The sequence below is a fragment of the Sus scrofa genome, chromosome 6 (genome assembly GCF_000003025.6).
Source record: "Sus scrofa isolate TJ Tabasco breed Duroc chromosome 6, Sscrofa11.1, whole genome shotgun sequence".
Taxonomy (NCBI): domain Eukaryota; kingdom Metazoa; phylum Chordata; class Mammalia; order Artiodactyla; family Suidae; genus Sus; species Sus scrofa.
This window is the reverse complement of record NC_010448.4, coordinates 60,709,937-60,727,791: the sequence shown is the minus strand read 5'-3', so window position 1 is coordinate 60,727,791 and position 17,855 is coordinate 60,709,937. Positions and strand designations below refer to the sequence as shown.

Below are 17,855 nucleotides of genomic sequence, written 5' to 3'. Positions count from 1 at the left end.
TGTACCTACTTGTCTTGGCTGCGTGCACACTCCCACCGCAGCGCTATGTAGTTGCGACAGAGACCATCTAATTGGCAAAGCTTAGTACGTTTACTGCCTGGACTTTTAAAGACGACACTTGCCAGCGTCTGTGTTAATGCAACAGCAGAGAGGCTGGTGTGGCCGTCATGGAATAAGAAACATGGCGAGAGGCAGCAGATGAAGTCAGAGTGGAGGCAGGCAAGTGGATCGAAGTCCACCGAACTCTGGTGATGCTGAAGATGTCTATTCTGCACTGTCCAGTACGGCAGCCACTAGCTCTACTTGGCTAGTTGGCATTGGAAACGTGGCTAGGGTGACTGCGGAAAGGAATTTTACATTTTATTTCATTTTAGTGTTTTTGTTTTTTTTGTCTTTTATTAAGGGCCACACCCATGGCATATGGAGATGCCCAGGCTCGGGAACCACAGCCACAGCAACATGGATCCGAGCCCCGTCTGCAACCTACACCACAGCTCACAGCCACGCTGCTTCCTTAACCCACCGAGCAGGGATCAGGCCAGGGATCGAACCTGCGTCCTCATGGATACTAGTCGGGTTCGTTAACCACTGAATCATGACGGGAACTCCAGTTTTCGTTAACACTTAAATAGCTTTGTGGCTGGTAGCTGCAGTACAGACTAGAGCTTTCTAGGCTGTGATATGGGTTTTGGATTTTCTCTTGAGTGAGGTGGGGGTCCTGGCAGGTTTTAAGCAGATGTAATACACCCTCACTGCCGTTTTGAGGAGGGTGCTCTGACCGCTGTGTGGAGAATGCAGTGCAGCGGACAAGCGAGGGCGCAGAAGCACAGGGAGGGGGCTGCTGCAACAGTCCAAGAGTGGTGGGGATGAGGGTGGTAGCGGTGCTGTTGGTGAGAAGGGTTACGTCCTGCGTGTATGTCCAGGTAGAGCTCATGCTGACAGACCGAGTGTGTGTGAGACACACACAGTCCAGGAAGCCTCAATAGCTTTTGACTGGAGCACGGAGAACAGAGGCCCCTGTTGCTAACATGCCGAAGAAATGGGGAAGAGTGTGTCTGCCAGGAAGGATGCAGCACGCCCTTCTGGACTTAATCTCAGGATGTCTGGTGAACATCCAAGTGGAGTCCTAAGAGTGGAGTCCAAGTGGAGGATCTGCAATTCCAGGGAGAAGTCAACGGTGAATGTCGTGATTTGGGTCGGCCGCAAGAACTCTCCCCAGTGATGGCCCTGTTCTTTCTCTGCACTGTCCAGTACAGGAGCCAGGAGCCACAAAGCAGCCACTGAGCATCTGAGATGTGACAGCGGCAAGTGCGTTTTAAAATGTGTTTGATTGTCATTAATTAAAATGTCAACAGCTCCATGTGGCCAGTGGCTCCACATCAGACAGCACGGGTATGGACAGTGTGTACCGCCTGGTCACGGAGAAGGTCCTGGGGAATGGATGTAAAGAGGAGGGGCCCAGCCTAAGCGCTGGAGTGCTCCAGTTTTTACTGCGGGTGAGAAGATCCACCAGGGAGGCGGAGGGTGGTTCATAGCACAGGCGAGAGCAAGAGGCAGAGCTGCCCCACACACACATGAATGTTTCGGGAGGGAAGGAACAGCATTTTTGTCCAGTGCTTCTGACAAGCTAAGGAAGATGATGACTGAGACCGGACCTCCGAGTCTGGCAACTTGGAAAATTTTCTACCTCGAAGGGCCTGCTTCCTCGCTAACCAGCTGGACGGGTGTCTGCAGTGGCTTCTCCCCCCACACATGCCTCACTCACCTGGGCACAGGCTTCCCGTCACCACTTCCTCCACCATCCAGGGCTCTCTGCCTTGCTCCAGGAAGGCGATCACCTCAGGTTTGGAAACGGCGAGGCCTGGATGTGAGATAAAAACACGCCACCCTGTTATGGTGTGGAGCCCCGGAATTCAGAACCAGGGCCTGTTACTGAGCAGGAGAGGCAGCGGCAGGAGGAGCTGAGGGAATGTACGAGTCACCCGGGGACTGGGGGAGATGTAGCTTCAGGCCATGGAGCTGCCCTCTAACCGCTCAAACGATGCCCTGAAATGGACAAGGATGTCACAGATGTGCCCAAGGGGAACCTCCAAACTGACTGACCACGTGGCCTTACCCAGTGAGACCAGGTTGCCATACGTTTCCAACATCACATCTCTGTACAGATCCCTCTGCGCAGGCGCCAGCTGCTCCCATTCTTCTCGGGTGAAGACTACGGCCACGTCCCGGAACAAGGCTGACCCCTGGAAGGACAGACAGGTCTGTGATGTGCAGAATTCAAGGCAAGGTTTTTCAGTGGGATGAGAGAGGGAGGCGGGCTCCGCAGGAATGGGCTGTTCTGGTGAAAAGGCGGTGGCTGGAGGCTTCCGATGTGAACAGGTGACAGGAAAAGATGGGCACAGGTAAAAGAGATGTTCATACAGTCTCGAGTTTTCCTTTTTACTGCAAGCCAAAGCTCTTTACTTAGGTCTGGGATGAAAACTGAAATCTAGCCAAATGGCGTTTTCCCAGTTGTGACAAACAGTGTAAGCAAACAGACTGCCTGCTGTGTCCTTGGTACACGCCTCTCAGTGTGAGGCTTATCATTTGTACTTGTATGGAGTAACAACGAAACCCAACAATTTTTGGTACTTTTCCCAACGTATTTTATTAAAATAATATTTTCTTCCTTTTTTTTTTAAATACAGCTGCACCGGTGGCATATGGAAGTTCTCAGGCTAGGGGTCAAATCAGAACTGCAACTGCCTGCCTACGCTACAGCCACCGCGGCATCAGATCTGAGCTGCATCTGTAGCCTGTGCTGCAGCCTGCGGCAGTGCTGGGTCCTTAACCCACTGAATGAGGCCAAGGATCAAACCTGCATCCTCACAGACTTAATGCTGGTTCTTAGCCTGCTGAGCCACAACAGTCACTCCTTAAAATAGTGTTTTCTGTCTTAGAAAAGAGCATTTTCATTAAGGTCAAGATCTGCTTTAAGACAAAGGCTCATCATTGTGTGAAAGCAGAACATAGCACACACGTTTTTCCTGAGAAAATTCTCGAATGAAGATTTTATCAGCTGTACAGTTTTATCAAGTGAAGAAAACTCACTCAACCACTTTCTTAATTTGGGTACAGTGGTCTCCAAAGGTCAGATCTCCTGAGGCTCTTCCAAAACTATGACAATCCAGATTCTGAACAATTAATCCATTGAACTGATTGTCTTAAAACCCCCAGCTCTGTACTCTGCTTGCTTTTAAACTGAAGACGCGGATGGAGGATGACCTAGATTCAAATGCTCTGTGCAACCTCAAACTAGACCGTAATTTTTTTTGTTGTTGTTGTTGTTGGTCTTTTTGCCTTTTCTAGGGCCGCTCCCGCAGCATATGGAGGTTCCCAGGCTAGGGGTCTATTCAGAGCTGTAGCCACCGGCCTATGCCAGAGCCACAGCAACTCAGGATCCGAGCCGCATCTGCTACCTACACCACAGCTCACGGCAACACTGGATCCTTAACCCACTGGGCAAGGCCAGGGATTGAACCCACAACCTCATGGTTCCTAGTCGGATTTGTTAACCACTGAGCCACAACGGGAACTCCTAATTCTCTCTCTCTCTTTTTTTTTTTTTTTTTTTTTTTTTTGCTATTTTAGGGCTGCATCTGTGGCATAAGTTCTCAGGCTAGGGGTTGAATCAGAGCTGCAGCTGCCGGCCTACACCACAGCAACGTGGGATCTGAGCTGCATCTGCGGCTTACACCACACCTGCATTCTCATGGATCCTAGTCAGGTTCGTTAACCAAGGAGCCACGAAGGGAACTCCTAGATCTTAGTTCTGACAACAAATCTAGCATAGATTTTTATCTAAACTTCAGCCACACACGCACCTGTCAGTAGCAGGAGATGGCACCCCCACACTGAAACTGAGACCAACCAACACTAGCTCCCCTGCTTTTGTGTGTGATCCCTTACCAGCATTCATCTTCATTTCAGCACACCTCAGTCCCTGTAAGGGATGTTCTCATTTTATGTAAGGAAGGAGATTTCTTCTCCCTCTGGCCTCACAGCGGAATACAAAGCCATCAGAAGATGAATGGTATATAAAATGAATCCCTCTGGGCACCGGTCCAAGTGGATGGGGGCGTGGGAGAGGGTACTAGCTGCCTGGTCTTTTTATTCCCTAAAATGGGAACATCTGAGAATCCGATTCTTGGATGGAACCCAGATGGGAAGCTACAGGATAAGGAAAGCAAATATTTACATGATTTTAAAACTCACGAGGGACATGACTTTCAGAATTTCATGGGCTGATGAGTCCTGCTCCCGGTTTCTCTCCTGGGGAAGGGCAGAGTCCGGAGATGGCAGAGCTGAGGGAGGAAAAAGCAAACATTAGAGGCCAGGCTTGCCTCAGCTCCCAGACTGAGTGCCTACCTCCTTTACTCCCCACCCCCCCCCAAAATTAGAGGGAGCTGGGACAAACTCTGGCCGTTACTCAGCTCCACCTTGTTACTGATGCAAATCTGAGCTAGGGATGCTCAGACGTGGTCCCGTTACGGAGACGTGGTGTCCCTGGGAGAAGGAAGGCTGTCCTCAGTCCTGGGAGCACAGCCTGCCTGAGATGCATCAGCCCGGCCCGCAGTGAAACCTTCCCAGATATTTAACTCTCATGTCCTCAGTATAACACCTTTGAAAGTCTCCTTGGCTTTTAACCTAACTTCCAAATTCTCAAAGAACCCCACAGCCCAACTCAAGGCCTTGTGGACACGATTTTGTGGACCCTGCCTCGAGCCAACGAATGGCGGCAGTGGGCGAATTAGATGGAGTAGGCCCAGTGCTCCACTCTCGTCACATAAAGACGGCCCTGCACAAATGTGACAGCAAAGCTATGTGCATAATATTTGCTAAAAAACTGAACCAAAAAGTTAATACATTTCACAGGTAGGCAAGTGGTTGAATCATTTTTGACACAGCCATATGATGGATGCCAAGCAACTATCAAAAATGATGTGGTTGACAATATCAGCTGACAAAGATATTCACAATGGAGCCCTTTGTACAAGAAAACATGCAGCAAAAGAAGTGAAACCCAGAGTTCCCACTGTGGCACAGTGGGCTAAGAACCTGACTGCAGCACCCCCACCTCCCCATCCTGAAGTGTTGAAAGATCCTGTGGTTGCCATTGTGCAGGTCACACCCCTAGTTTGGATTCAGTCCCTAGCCCAGGAACTTCCATATGCCAAGAGTGCGGCCATAAAACAAAAGCAACAACAAAAAGACGTCAAACCCACCCATGCCCAGGCTAACTGCCCCTCCTCCCCAACGAAACCAAAACCAGAATGGAAAACATTGAGTATTAAGATGTATTGAGTATTAAGATGCGGAGGCTCATTTCATAAAAACTTAGAGTGCCTGGAGTGTTACAAATATTTAATTCTAAGTAGTGTGTAAATGAAATAATGATAAATGTTTCCTAATAGCACATAACAGGTCTTTTTCCTCGTGACCACTTTTTTTTTTAAGCATTATATGTATCAGCTGTAAATATTCTATTATAGGGCTGGCCTGTGATTTACCCAACCGTTTCCCCAAGGTTGAACAAATTTTGAACAAGATCCGGTAAAATGTTCAAACATGTCACAGCTTCTAAACTAGCCGTTCCGGAGTTCCCGTCATGGCTCGGTGATTAACCAACCCGACTAGTATCCTGAGGATGGGGGTTTGATCCCTGGCCTTGCTCATTGGGTTAAGGATTTGGCGTTGCCCTGAGCTGGGGCGTAGGTCGCAGTAGCGGCTGGGATCTGGCGTGGCTGTGGCTGTAGGCCGGCAGTTACAGATCGGATTAAACCCCTAGTCTGGGAACCTCACTATGCTGCGGAATAAACTAGTGGTTCCAAATCTTCTGGGGTCTTGCAACTCACTTCGTCAAAGATTTAAAAAAAAAAAAAACAACTACGTTAAGAATAAATGCAAAACATCCATAAGCAAGCATTTTCTGGAGTTCAGGACCCTCCAAGAGACACACCCACCTTAGGGATCCATGCACCCGGGCTATGAGCTCGACTGCAGGTAGGGGGCGCCAGCAGGGCGCGCTGCGGGGGCCGATGGGAAATGTAGTCCAGAGCGAGGAAAGCCGCTGACTTACGTGGGGGTAAGACGTTCCGGTTCTGCTTAAGCCCGAGACCTGCCTGGTCGTGGAGCTCGCTCCCGCGCGGATCCTACAACACCTGGCGAGCTCCGGAGCCCCTCACCTGCCGCCTCTTTGGATCCAGATGCCCCCGCTGCCGCGCCCACTCTAGCCTCGGGGCGCTTCCTCCTAGAAACCAGCGGAGTCGGGAGCCGGAAGATGGCGCAGACGCACAAAGCACCGCCGATGCTGCGTCCCGATTGGAACAGCGCCGCAGTTGCTTCTGGGAAACGTAGTCTCCAGGCCCAAAGGCAGTAACCAAACCGCAAGGCAAGATCTCGCGATGTTTCTGGTGGGCGGGTCCGTGCGTGTGTCTGTGTGTGAGAGAAAGAGACCGTCTGGGATGGGACGGGGTGCGCTGTGTCCACAGGCTGCTGCGTGAAGTTGTGTGTTGCGCTTGTTGTCCGCGCGTGGTCGTCTCTCCGACGGCAGGTGAGTGTGTGAGCGGCCGTGGTGGTGCGTGTTCTGACTCGGTGGTTGAGTGTGTGGCTGGGACCGTTCAGCGCCGGGCAGACGTCTGTGTGTGGCTGCAGAGGCGGTATATGTGCGAAGTTTCTTCTCACGTGTTGAGTCGTCCGGACCGTGCAGCAGGCATTTTACCAGATGTTCTGGAGGGAGGTAAAAGCCCTGGAGTTGGTTCCGTAACCAATTTTACAACATCTTGCACAAGAGTTCCCTCGCTGTGGCGAGGCGAGTTGAGTCCCACGGCGTGGCTGGGGTCGCCGTGGAGGCGCCGGGTCGATCCCTGCCCGGTGCAGTGGGTTAAGGAATTCTGCGCGGCGGCTCGGGCGGTATAGGTCTCGGCCGCGGTGGAGTTTCAGTCCCAGTCCCAGTCCCAGGAAACTCCACATGCCCCCAGAGCGGCCAAGAAGTCTATGATGGTAGCTGGGGTATTAGTCCATGAGTTGTCAGCTAGGAGAGAAAGCCTGGAAATATTAAACAGAGAAGCAGACTGTATGATAAGGGTAGCAAGTCATTGGGATAAAAATGGACTTTTTTGTGTGTATCTTTTTAGGGCCGCACCTGAAGCATATGGAAGTTCCCAGGCTAGGAGTCGAATAGGAGCTACAGCCTCTGGCCTGCGCCACAGCCACAGCAAGGCAGGCTCCAAGCCGCCTCTGCGACCTACACCACAGCTCATGGTAACACAGGAGCCCTAACCCACTGAGCAAGGCCAGGGATCGAACACGTGTCCTCATGGATACTGGTTGGGTTCCTTAACCGCTGAGCCACCACAGAAACTCCAGAAATGGACTTCTTAATGAGCAACCCTGAGGAATAACTGGATAACCATTGGGGAAAAAATTAAAGTGTATTCATGCTTCATATCATACAAAAGTATAATCACCAACTTTATCAGAGTTCTAAATTAAACCGTACAAATAGCAGACAAGTACAGAGGTGAATTCCATTATAACCTGAGTGTGTGGAAAGGCTTTCTAATTACGACTTAAAAATCCAAACTTAATACAAGAAAAGACTGCTACACTTGGGAACACAAAGCTAAAGCACTTTGTAAGGCAAAATACACCATAAGCAAAGGCAAAAGAAAAATGACAAAAGTTTTTACAACTTTATATATCTCAGATAAGGAGCCTATATTTCTATTGTATAAAGACAAAAAGCCAAAAAAAAAAAAATGCAAGCAATCCCTAAACTCAACTTTGTAGGTTCTTTTTCATAATAGCAGTGATTTGGAAACTATTTTGTATGCATCATAGGATTGAGAAAACAAATAAATATATTGATTTGTTGGAAGCCAGTGTTTTACTATGGGAAAAGAGTGAGTGGATGATGGAAGGTAGGGAAGAATCCTGTGGTATTAGATTCGTGTGAACTCATGGTTAAAAATGTGTGTGGAGTTCCTGCCGGGGCGCAGTAGGTTAAAAGGATCCAGGCGGGTTGCAGCTGTGGCTTGGATTCAGTCCCTGGCCCTGGAACTTCCATATGTTGTGGGTGTGGTCATAAAATTTTTTTTTTTTAAGTGTGTTTGTTTCCCTCACTAGATCAATGTTAACATCCATAGTGAGGGCACAGTGATTGCATGTACCCTTGATAAGATGTGGTGAAAATGACATTTTACCTCTGTGGTCTTCCTCTCCAGAACACATAATCCCAGTGTAATGGCAGAATATCAGACACGCTAATTCAGGGCCATTTGAAAAAATATCTGCCCTGAACTCCTTAAAACTGTTAAGGTCAATGAAAACAAGAAAAGTCAGAGAAATGGTCACAACTAAAAGGAACCTAAGGGGAGACAACTACTAAAAACAATGTATCCCGGATGAGATCCTGGAACAGAAAAAGTGTGGACTTTAGTTAATAGTAATGTATTCATGTTGGTTCATTAATTGTAAAAAATGTGTGCTAGTCGTGGAGGAAAGTGGGTGCAGGGAATATAGGAACCCTCTGTACTATCTTTGCAGTTTTTCTGTAACTCAAAAACTTGTAAAGTAAAAAAATTAGTCTTGTTATTTTTTAAAAAGTATCTGTGTTTTTATGTTTTCTACTCTATTTGTTGAATGGGCCCTGGGAGCAGTGATGCCCCAGTATCAATAAGCATACCTAAGTATCCAGACCTTGGTCTCTAAATACCATTTTCTAATAAAAGGAATCAAAGTTTCTTGGGGAAATGGCTGATTCTAGGACAGTGGCAGGGAAAGTACTAGATGAGTATGGAATATCTTCTTGTGCCAAAAAGTAGGGAAATGCTCAAAAAAATATGGAGGATTCCCTGCTTACACCTGTGCCGGTATAAGAGAACTAAACTTGCTATCCCACTCTATAAACGGAAAACTAGATAATACTTGTCTTTTCAGATATTGGACAACTGGTAGTGCAAGACTTTGATCCTTGAGAGAAGGGAGAATAAATGAGATACTACAGTTGCTGTGGCCTTTTCTCACTTGAAGGCATAGTTGAGACAATGTAGGAAGGAGGAGCCCAAGAAGAGCACAGCAGATTTGCTAAAGTGAGACAACAGAGCTTGGGGAAACTCAAGTAACTAGAATTTGATGAGCAGAGTGTGGGAGTGGAAGGAGATACTCAGAGAAAGAGCTCCAGAAATAGTCATAGGAGTCTCCTTGAATTTTTGGTGGTAAGCTAAGGTGCACATATATCTATTTGAAGTGAATTTCTAAAACAGGCAAAACTATATGATGGACAGTAGATCAGTGGTTGCTTTGGTCCAGGGGTCTGGGGAAAGTCTGAAAAGGAACAGAAGGGAACATTCTGGGTTGATGGAAACTTTCATATCTTGATTTGGGGTGATTACCTGAATGCATATGTTTGTCAAAGCTCTTTGAAGTGTGCTCTTCAGGATTTAGCTTGAAGGAGGCTTCTGTGGGCAAAATTAGGACAATCTGAGCATCAGTATAACTACATTAAGAGTTTAACTCAATAAAATATTCATATGTCCATACTAAAATAAATGATGAATGGGAATTCCCGACGTGGCGCAGTGGTTAACGAATCCGACTGGTATCGGTTGTGGGTTCAATCCCTGGCCCTTCTCAGTGGGTTAAGGATCTGGCATTGCTGTGAGCTCTGGTGTTGGTTGCAGATACGGCTGGGATCTGGCGTTGCTGTGGCTCTGGTGTAGGCCAGCGGCTATAGCTCCGATTGGACCCCTAGCCTGGGAACCTCCATATGCCACCGGTGTAGCCCTAGAAAAGACAAAAATAAATAAATAAATACAATGATGAATGGATGAGAAGGGAAAGAACTTATAGAAGAACTCTAAAAGGAACGAGTTAGAAAATATCTTTCCACCATCATAGTAGTAATTGATTTAGGCAGAAATCTCATTGATTTTAAATCTCTTGGTGAAGACTGATAACGAATGGGATATCTTTGTAGTCTCAAATTATCTCCCCACACATAACTTGTTACAAAAAAATTAGTCACTTCAGAGTGATCATAGTTAATCAAATGATTTGAATTTGCACCTCTTCTGGACTGTAGGTTCTTAAGGTGTGAAGTTCAATCTTGCTCACTTTTTGGTTTAACATAGTAACCAGATCTTGTCTTTCAGATTTTGATGTTCCGTTCATCATTAATCTGAGAAGTTCCTGTTGTAGCTCAGCAGAAAGAAATCTGACTAGTATCCACGAGGACTTGGGTTCGATCCCTGGCTTTGCTCAGTGGGTTAAGAATCTGGTGTTGCTGTGGCTGTGGTGTAGGCCAGCAGCTCCAGCTCTGATTCTACCCCTAGCCTGCGACCTACATATGACGCAGGTACAGCCCTAGAAATGACAAAAAAATCTGTTTGACATTAACCTTCATTTTTAAAAGTATTTTATTGAACTACCATGTTCTTTTTTTTTTTTTTTTTTTCTGGTTGGTTTTTGTTTGTTTTGTTTTTGGTGTCCCCTTAAATGTCATGCCTGAAGGAGTGCTTCACTCACCTCACTCTAGTTCTGGCCTTGGCTTAAGCGAGTCTGAATGAGGGAAGAAGGAGGGAAGGAAGCATGAGAGAACAAATGCCCTGCAGCATCCAGTTAAATTCTACCCTATTCCCAGGGTCCTGTCCCTTTTATTCTTCAAGAAAAAACTGTTTTCTTCTCACCTTGTTGAAAGACTCCTCCATCTTTGAAAAGCTATCAGATTCCAACAGTCCCGAACTCATCATTTTAAAAGCTGTGCGGCTGTGCTCTGTCCGTCCCATATACTTGCGGTATAACGTAGGTATTATCGTTCTCATTTTGACAGTGGAGTAAATGGAAATGGAGAGAGCTTAAGTGACTCGCTAAAGGTTACAGAGCTGGTATTGCCAGCAAACCAGACCTTAGTACCTGTAGGCGGAAGAAGTGCTACTTCTGCCTGCTGAGTGATGAGTGAGCCAAGGTGGTGGAACTTTGGAGAAAGCACCTTCAGAAGACGTTTTCTTCATGATGTCACAGAAGCCACGAGGTCTCTTGGAAACAGAACCAAACAGACTGGTGCCCTGGACTCTGGGCTGGGACCTGGAGGAGGTAGAGTGTGAGGTGCCCAGAGGAGAAGGTCACGGGGCCATTCTGGGCTTGTGCTGGTTTTCCCAAGAAATAAACACAAAGGATGGATTTAGTATCAGGGCTGCTGGTCGGTGCTGTGGGGTGGGTCCACTGGCGTTGCTGAGGCTGAGTGTCAGGCAGCTGCATGACCTAACTCGGAACAGGTTTTGAGTGGGGCCTCACATTAATGACAAGGCTGAAGGCAAGGAACCCCAGGACCCCAAGTAGGGATAGGTTGGTTGTGGGCAGCCCATGTGGCAGTCCAGAGTCACAGTCTTGTCGCTGTGTTTGGTTTGGAATGTGACAGTTTGAAATGTCTGTTAGACACACAAGTGGAAACAATGAATGTGATTTCAGGGGAGATGTCTGGACTGAAATCTTAAATTGGTGAGTATTTTTATTAGGTAGCTTTTTTGTATTACTCTGTTATATATTGAGGAAAATCAGTTTTTTTCTTTCTGCCTTTTATTTTGCTCAAAAGTCATTTTCTTACCCTTAAATTATAAACGTCTATATTTTTCTGTTGAACTTTATAGGGATGTTTTAAATGCATTTATTTCCATCTGTTTGGAATTTGTTACACTCTAAAGTGTGGTGAACTGAATGCTATCTGTAGAATTTGTACTTTGAAGATTAAAAAATTTCCATGACTTATCAATGACTAATTGTGAATATTACTTATTATTAAAAGAATGATGAGGGAGTTCCCGTCGTGGCTCAGTGGTTAACGAATCTGACTAGGAACCATGAGGTTGTGGGTTCAATCCCTGGCCTTGCTCAGTGGGCTAAGGATCTGGCGTTGCCATGAGCAGTGGTGTAGGTCGAAGACTCGGCTCAGATCCTGAGTTGCTGTGGCTGCGGTGTAGGCCAGCAGCTACAGCTCCGATTGGACCCCTAGCCTGGGAACCTCCATGTGCCACTGGGTGCAGCCTTAGAAAAAGACAAAAAAAAAAAAAAAAAAAAAAAGAATGATGAAAACATTTCTTCTATAAAGTAATTCTCTTTCATTTCTTTCTTAATTTTATTTTATTTAGCTTTTTTTTTTTTTTTTTTTTTAAGGCCACACCTGTGGCATATGGAAATTCCAAAGCTAGGGAGTTGAATTGGAGCCACAGCCGCTAGCCTGCGCCACAGCCACACAAGATCCAAGCCGATCTGTGACCCACACCACAGCTTGAGGCAATGCTGTTTCCTTAACCTACTGAGCAAGGCCAGGGATGGAAACGGCATCTTTGTGGATACTAGTCAGATTTGTTTCCCCTGCACCACGGTGGGAACTCCTGTTAAGCAACTGTTTTAATTTGCCCTTTGGAACTCAGGGAAAGTCAAGGAGGCTGAATGAAGCCTATTTCCTACAAACAAGAAACGGAGGACACGGTATCTGATTTGTATTCCGCTTTCACTGGCTTTGGGCAAGAGGCCTGTTTCACTCCACATAGGCCCCTCCACAGGGCTGATGAGTGTCTTTATGACACGATCACTGGCCTCCCCTAGAATGAGTGATCCAGAATCTGCATTGTCTTTTATGACCAGGCCTCTGAAATTTCTATTAAAGGAATAATCAGTAACTGATCTAAGGAAGAAATGGAAATTTTTATTCGAACCAACCTGAGGATTCTAAGCCAGAGACATTCATTCTGAAAGCTCCGAGGACTCTTCCACCTGTCAGAGGTCAAAGCATGGTTATGTACGTTTTTGAGACAAAAGGTTATCGTCAAAATGAGGTATTGTTAGCAGTGTCTACAATCCAGGTCTACACGTACAAATCGAGTCACGAGTCATGGGTCACGGCCCCTTACAAGATTCACAAGGAAGGCTCTGTCTTATGGAGGTTAACTGTGGGGAGGCATGGTTCTGGAGCAAGAAACGATAAAGCGGATTCTGACCCTGTCTTAGCTACTCACCTCGTATATGAATATGACCGTGGGCCCCTCCCATAACTTTCCCGACATATAATCTATACAAAGAAGGAGGAGTTCCCATCGTGGCTCAGTGGTTAACGAACCTGGCTAGTATCCATGAGGACACAATCCCTGGCCTTGCTCAGTGGGTTGATCCAGCATTGCTGTGAGCTGTGGTGTAGGTCACAGACTTGGCTGGGATCCCACATGGCAATGCCTGTGGTGGAGGCTGGCAGCTACAGCTCCAATACCACCCGTAGCCTGGGAACCTCCATATGCCATGAGTGCAGCCCTAAAAAAAAAAAAAAAGGAAAGGAAACAAAACTATGGTTTTGTTTCTATTGGTTTGTGTGTTTTTCTTTTTCATTAATAGCAATTATTTAAGGTTTACCTGTGTTTTGCTGTTACTACTGACATTAGCATGTGCTGTTCTAAGATTGCATATTTCTAAGTTAACTGCAAGAAATTTCAAATGGTTTTCAGTGTTTCATTATTCTAATATTTCAAATATGTATTTATTTGTAAAGAAAGTTTTATCAATAATACATATTTGAGCCCTCTAATTATTTGAGAAGTTTTTTAATTTCCCTCAAATTTTCAAGTATTTTACCTTCATCTGTTATTCATCTTTGACTATTGTCTTCATAGCTTGTTATCTTTGCTCATAAATCTTTTCACTCTGAGTGTGTGACTGTGTATTTCAGGGAGCTGTGTGTGTTTTATTCAGACTTATGGAGCTGTGCACCTAAGCCACCTGGCACCACTACCCACTCACTCTAGAAACCCAGGTGTCCTTTACTCATCTCCTCTCATGACCCCCATCTAATCAGATGCTGCAGTCTCCCTTCTAGATAAATGTAGTTTTACCCCCCTCCCCCCCGAGTGAGCAGAATTTGCTTGGTAATACAGATTGAATGTTTTTGTCCTTCCTCCCCGTTCAAAAGTTGAAAGTCAGAGTTACCTTTGTGGCACATCAGAAAGGCATCTGACTAGTATCCATGAGGATGCAGGTTGGATCCCTGGCCTTGCTCAGTGGGTTAAGAATCTAGCATTGCTGTGAGCTGTGGTGTAGGTGATAGATGTGGCTCAGATATGGTGTGGCTGTGGCTGTGGTGTAGGCCTGTATCTGTAGCACCCATCGATTCAACCCCTAGCCTGGGAACTTCCATATGCTGCATGTGCAGCCCTAAAAAACTAAAAGTTAACCCTCCATGAGGTGGTATTTGGAGGTGGGGCCTTTGGGAGTTGATTTTAGGTCACAAAGGTGGAGCCCTTATGAAATGGGATTAGTGCCCTTAAAAGAGATCCCTGATGGCTCAGCCTTGGAGCCCCTGGGGTCAGGCTGCAGCAGCGGCAGCTAGAGAGGCTACTTTCGGCGGCCCTTTTAACCTCGAGCAGCAAGGCGGCACCTGGTTACCGGTGGGGCTTGGGACTTGACGCCTCACACCTCAGCCAAGCCAAGGTTGAAATTCCTCAGGGAGAGGTCAGGGCTCCTTCAGTCTCTGCATCTTCCTGTGCCTTCCCTGTGAGTCCGAGTGTCCTCTCCCTGGGGGTCATCCAAGCGCGGCGTGGGTGGCATCTGCAGGGAGGGGGGATAGAACCCAGTTGTGGCCTTGTCGTGTATTCCGCATGAACGGGCCTCCAGTCTTGAGCTGCCTGAACTTAACTCATCTGGCTAAGGTGTATTCACGGCCTATTTGCAGAAACTGCCACCTAGGGCCACCCGCTTATTCGGATATGTCCCAGATAGCTTGGACGGCTCACAGTAAGTTTTGTGAAGGTGCGTTAGATTTTTGCATTGCTGGGCCCAGCACAGGCCCCTAAATAAACACACAGTCCTTCATAATCCAGATTCTTGGTGAGGAGCTGTCTCCTGGGCTTCGGTGAAAGCCATCAGTTCTGAGGACAAGGCAGCACCTGTGGAAGGGCAAGTGCAAGACCTAACTGCTTCGTGCTTCTCCATCGGAGGGGCCCCCCAGCTGGCAGGCTGAGCCGGCAGTTGGTATAAATTCTAGATCAGGAGGAGGACTTTAAACAATATGGAGTTCCCTGGTGGTCCAGTGGTTTAGGACTTTTAACTGCTGCAGCCAGGGTTCAGACCCTGGTCTGGGAACAAAGATCTTGCATCACAGCATGACCAAAAAAAAAAAAAAAAAAAAAAAACCGGACGCTAGCAGTGCTTACCTTATGTCAGGGTGTGGTCTACTTTGTTTTTTTTTGTTTTGTTCTGTTTTGCTTTTTAGGGCCGAACCTTCGGTATATGGAAGTTCCCAGGCTAGGGGTTGAATCGGAGCTGTCGCCGCCAGCCTACTCCACAGCCACAGCCACGCAGGATCCCTAACCCACTGAGCGAGGCAGGGATTGAACCTACATCCTCATGGGTGCTAGTCAGATTCTTAACTGCTGAGCCACGATGGGAACTCCTGCGTGGTCTGCTTCAGATCCTTAACACGATGTGTCCAGTGGTCACCCCAAAACCAAAGCTGCTACTGGCCGCTGAGGGTTTCTTTTGTTCCTGTTATCTAAACAGGATTCAGTAGAAATGACTTAGATGCTGATCTAGTATTTGACATGAAACATTTACTTTGTGAAGCAATGCAAGCGATTATAAATCGCCACACCACTTTGATTAAGTGCAATAAGGTACAGTCATGTGTAATCTCTCACAGTGGTGCATCTAGTCCTTTGCCTTTAATTATTGTACGAAAAATTATACAAGACCACTGAAAAAGACAATCAGACTGACAGGCAAAGTAGCCTAAACAGTGAGAAATCAGAAGTACACCAGCTTGGGATGATCCAATAATTTAAGTCAAATGTTTTAATGGTGCAGATAATCAAATAAGGGTTCAAATACATATTTTCTTTATAAAGTCACGTTGGACGCAAGGTGCTGTTTAAAAAACCATTAATGAGGAGTTCCCATCTTGGCTCAGTAGTAACAAACTAGTATTCACGAGGCTGGGGGTTTGAGCCCTGGCCTCGCTCAGTGTGTTAAGGATCCGGCGTTGCTGTGGCTGTGGTGTAGGTCGGCAGCTGTAGCTCTGATTCAACCCATAGCCTGGGAACTTCCGTGTGCCGTGGGTGTGAACCTAACAAGAAAGAAAATAACACTAATGAGCTTTGTCCACAGATGGAAGTTGTCAAAAGTTACGTGTTTGATGTTGAACGTAGCTTTAAACAAAAAAAAGTGTTTTAAATGTGCTTCTCAAGCAAATTATACAATTTGAGAGAGCCTTGAAACTTGTAAACTAAACAGTCTGAAACAAATGCACAAAATAAAGTTGGCAACGTTAAAGAAAAAAAAAAAAGGATCCCTGAAGAGTTCCCACTGTGGCACAGTGGGTTAAGGATCTGCCATCGCTGCAGCTATGGCATAGGTCACAGCTGTGGCTTGGAGGAGGGAACATCTGTATGCTGGGGGCGTGGCCTCTAGAGCTCCCTTACTGCTTCTACCACGTGAGGTTACTGCGAGAAGGTTACTGCGAGAAGACATCCATACGAGAGTCAGGAAGCAGTCCCTTCCTATAAATCTTGCTCACTGAATTGCTTCCATCTGGAGGTTCACCTGTACTCTTTATTATATCCTTTTTTTTAGGGCCGCACCTTTGGCATATGGAAGTTCCCATGCTAGGGGTCACATCGCAGCTACGGCTGCCGGTCTATGCCACAGCCACAGCAACACCAGATCCGAGCCGCATCAGCGACCTACACCACAGCTCAGGGCAATGCCGGATCCTTAACCCCTTGAGCGAGGCCAGCAATGGAATCTGTGTCCTCATGGATACAAGTTGGATTTGCTTCCACTGTGCCACAAGGGCAACTCCTATTATAGCTTTGATACTAAATGTGTCAACGGCTACGTATGCTTTTTCTGGGTTCTGTAAGCCACTGCAGCCAGCTAATCAAACCTGAGGAGAGGGGTCATGGGAGTCTCCAGCTAAGAGCTCATTGGTCAGAAACACAGGCGACAACCAGGACTTGTGATCGGCATCTGAAGAGGCGCAGTCTCCTGGGATTGAGCCCTTACTGTCTGGGAGCTGATGCCATCTCCAGGTGGATAGGGTTGGAATTAAGTTCTAGGCCAGCCAGCTGGTTTTGCAGAATTGCTTGGTGTGGGGGGGAAAACATGCTGAGGCATCTGCTGTCAGAAGCGCTGTGCAGTGTTTGAGAAGCAAGAAAAAGAGGAGGGTAGGTTTTCTTTCCAACCACCCAACAAAATCTGTACTTTGTATTTAAAGCAGGGCGAAGAGGGAAATTCATGGCACCAAATGCTTACATTAGAAATAAGGAAGGGTCTTACTATTCTAAGTTCCTACATCCAGAAGCTAGAACAAAAATCCAAGCCAAACAGACGGAAATAAAGATTTTTTTTTGTAGACTTTAATAAGGTGTTCTTCAAATTTATATGGAAAGGCATGTGCTCTAAAAATAGCTGAAACTGTCTTAACAAAGAATAAATTGGGAGACTGCTACCCAGGATCAATGCTTACCATAATCAATACACACATAGCTCAACAGAACAAAAAAGAGAAATCTGAAGTAAACCCACACTAATATCCTCCATTGGTTTTAACACTATTACTGAGACATAATTTATGGACCATTAAGTTTACCTACTCAAGTAGTCGGTTCAATGGTATTTTAGTATATTCACAGGGTTGTCTATCTCCACAATCTAAATTTACAAATTTCCACCACATCAAAAAGAAATCCTACTTTAATGCTAATTCTTCATCTCCTCCCATCAGCCCAAAGCAACCACTAATCTACTTTCTTTCTCCGATATTTGCCTATTCCGGG

General features: G+C 46.5%; 2 protein-coding genes across 10 annotated transcripts in view; one reads left to right on the top strand and one right to left on the bottom strand.

The window, feature by feature from the left end:
- Window positions 1-12,086, bottom strand: part of ZNF582 (zinc finger protein 582) — a 31,993-nt gene extending 19,907 nt beyond the window's left edge. The window contains exons 1-5 of one of the 7 annotated variants that reach the window (XM_021095103.1): window positions 9,435-12,086; window positions 6,225-7,086; window positions 4,255-4,343; window positions 2,117-2,243; window positions 1,766-1,861 (exon numbers count right to left, since the gene is read on the bottom strand). In XM_021095103.1, the coding sequence (XP_020950762.1) occupies window positions 1,766-1,861; window positions 2,117-2,243; window positions 4,255-4,263 (232 nt within the window). In that variant the 5' untranslated portion in view covers window positions 4,264-4,343; window positions 6,225-7,086; window positions 9,435-12,086. The other 6 variants (XM_021095108.1, XM_021095104.1, XM_021095101.1 and 3 more) reach the window with 6 other exon arrangements.
- Window positions 6,497-17,855, top strand: part of ZNF583 (zinc finger protein 583) — a 34,523-nt gene continuing 23,164 nt past the window's right edge. For 2 of the 3 annotated variants that reach the window (XM_021095099.1, XM_013998841.2), the window contains exon 1: window positions 6,497-6,592. The gene's annotated coding sequence lies outside the window, so the exon portion shown is untranslated. The remainder of the gene's footprint in view (window positions 6,593-17,855) is intronic. The other variant, XM_013998832.2, reaches the window with a different exon arrangement.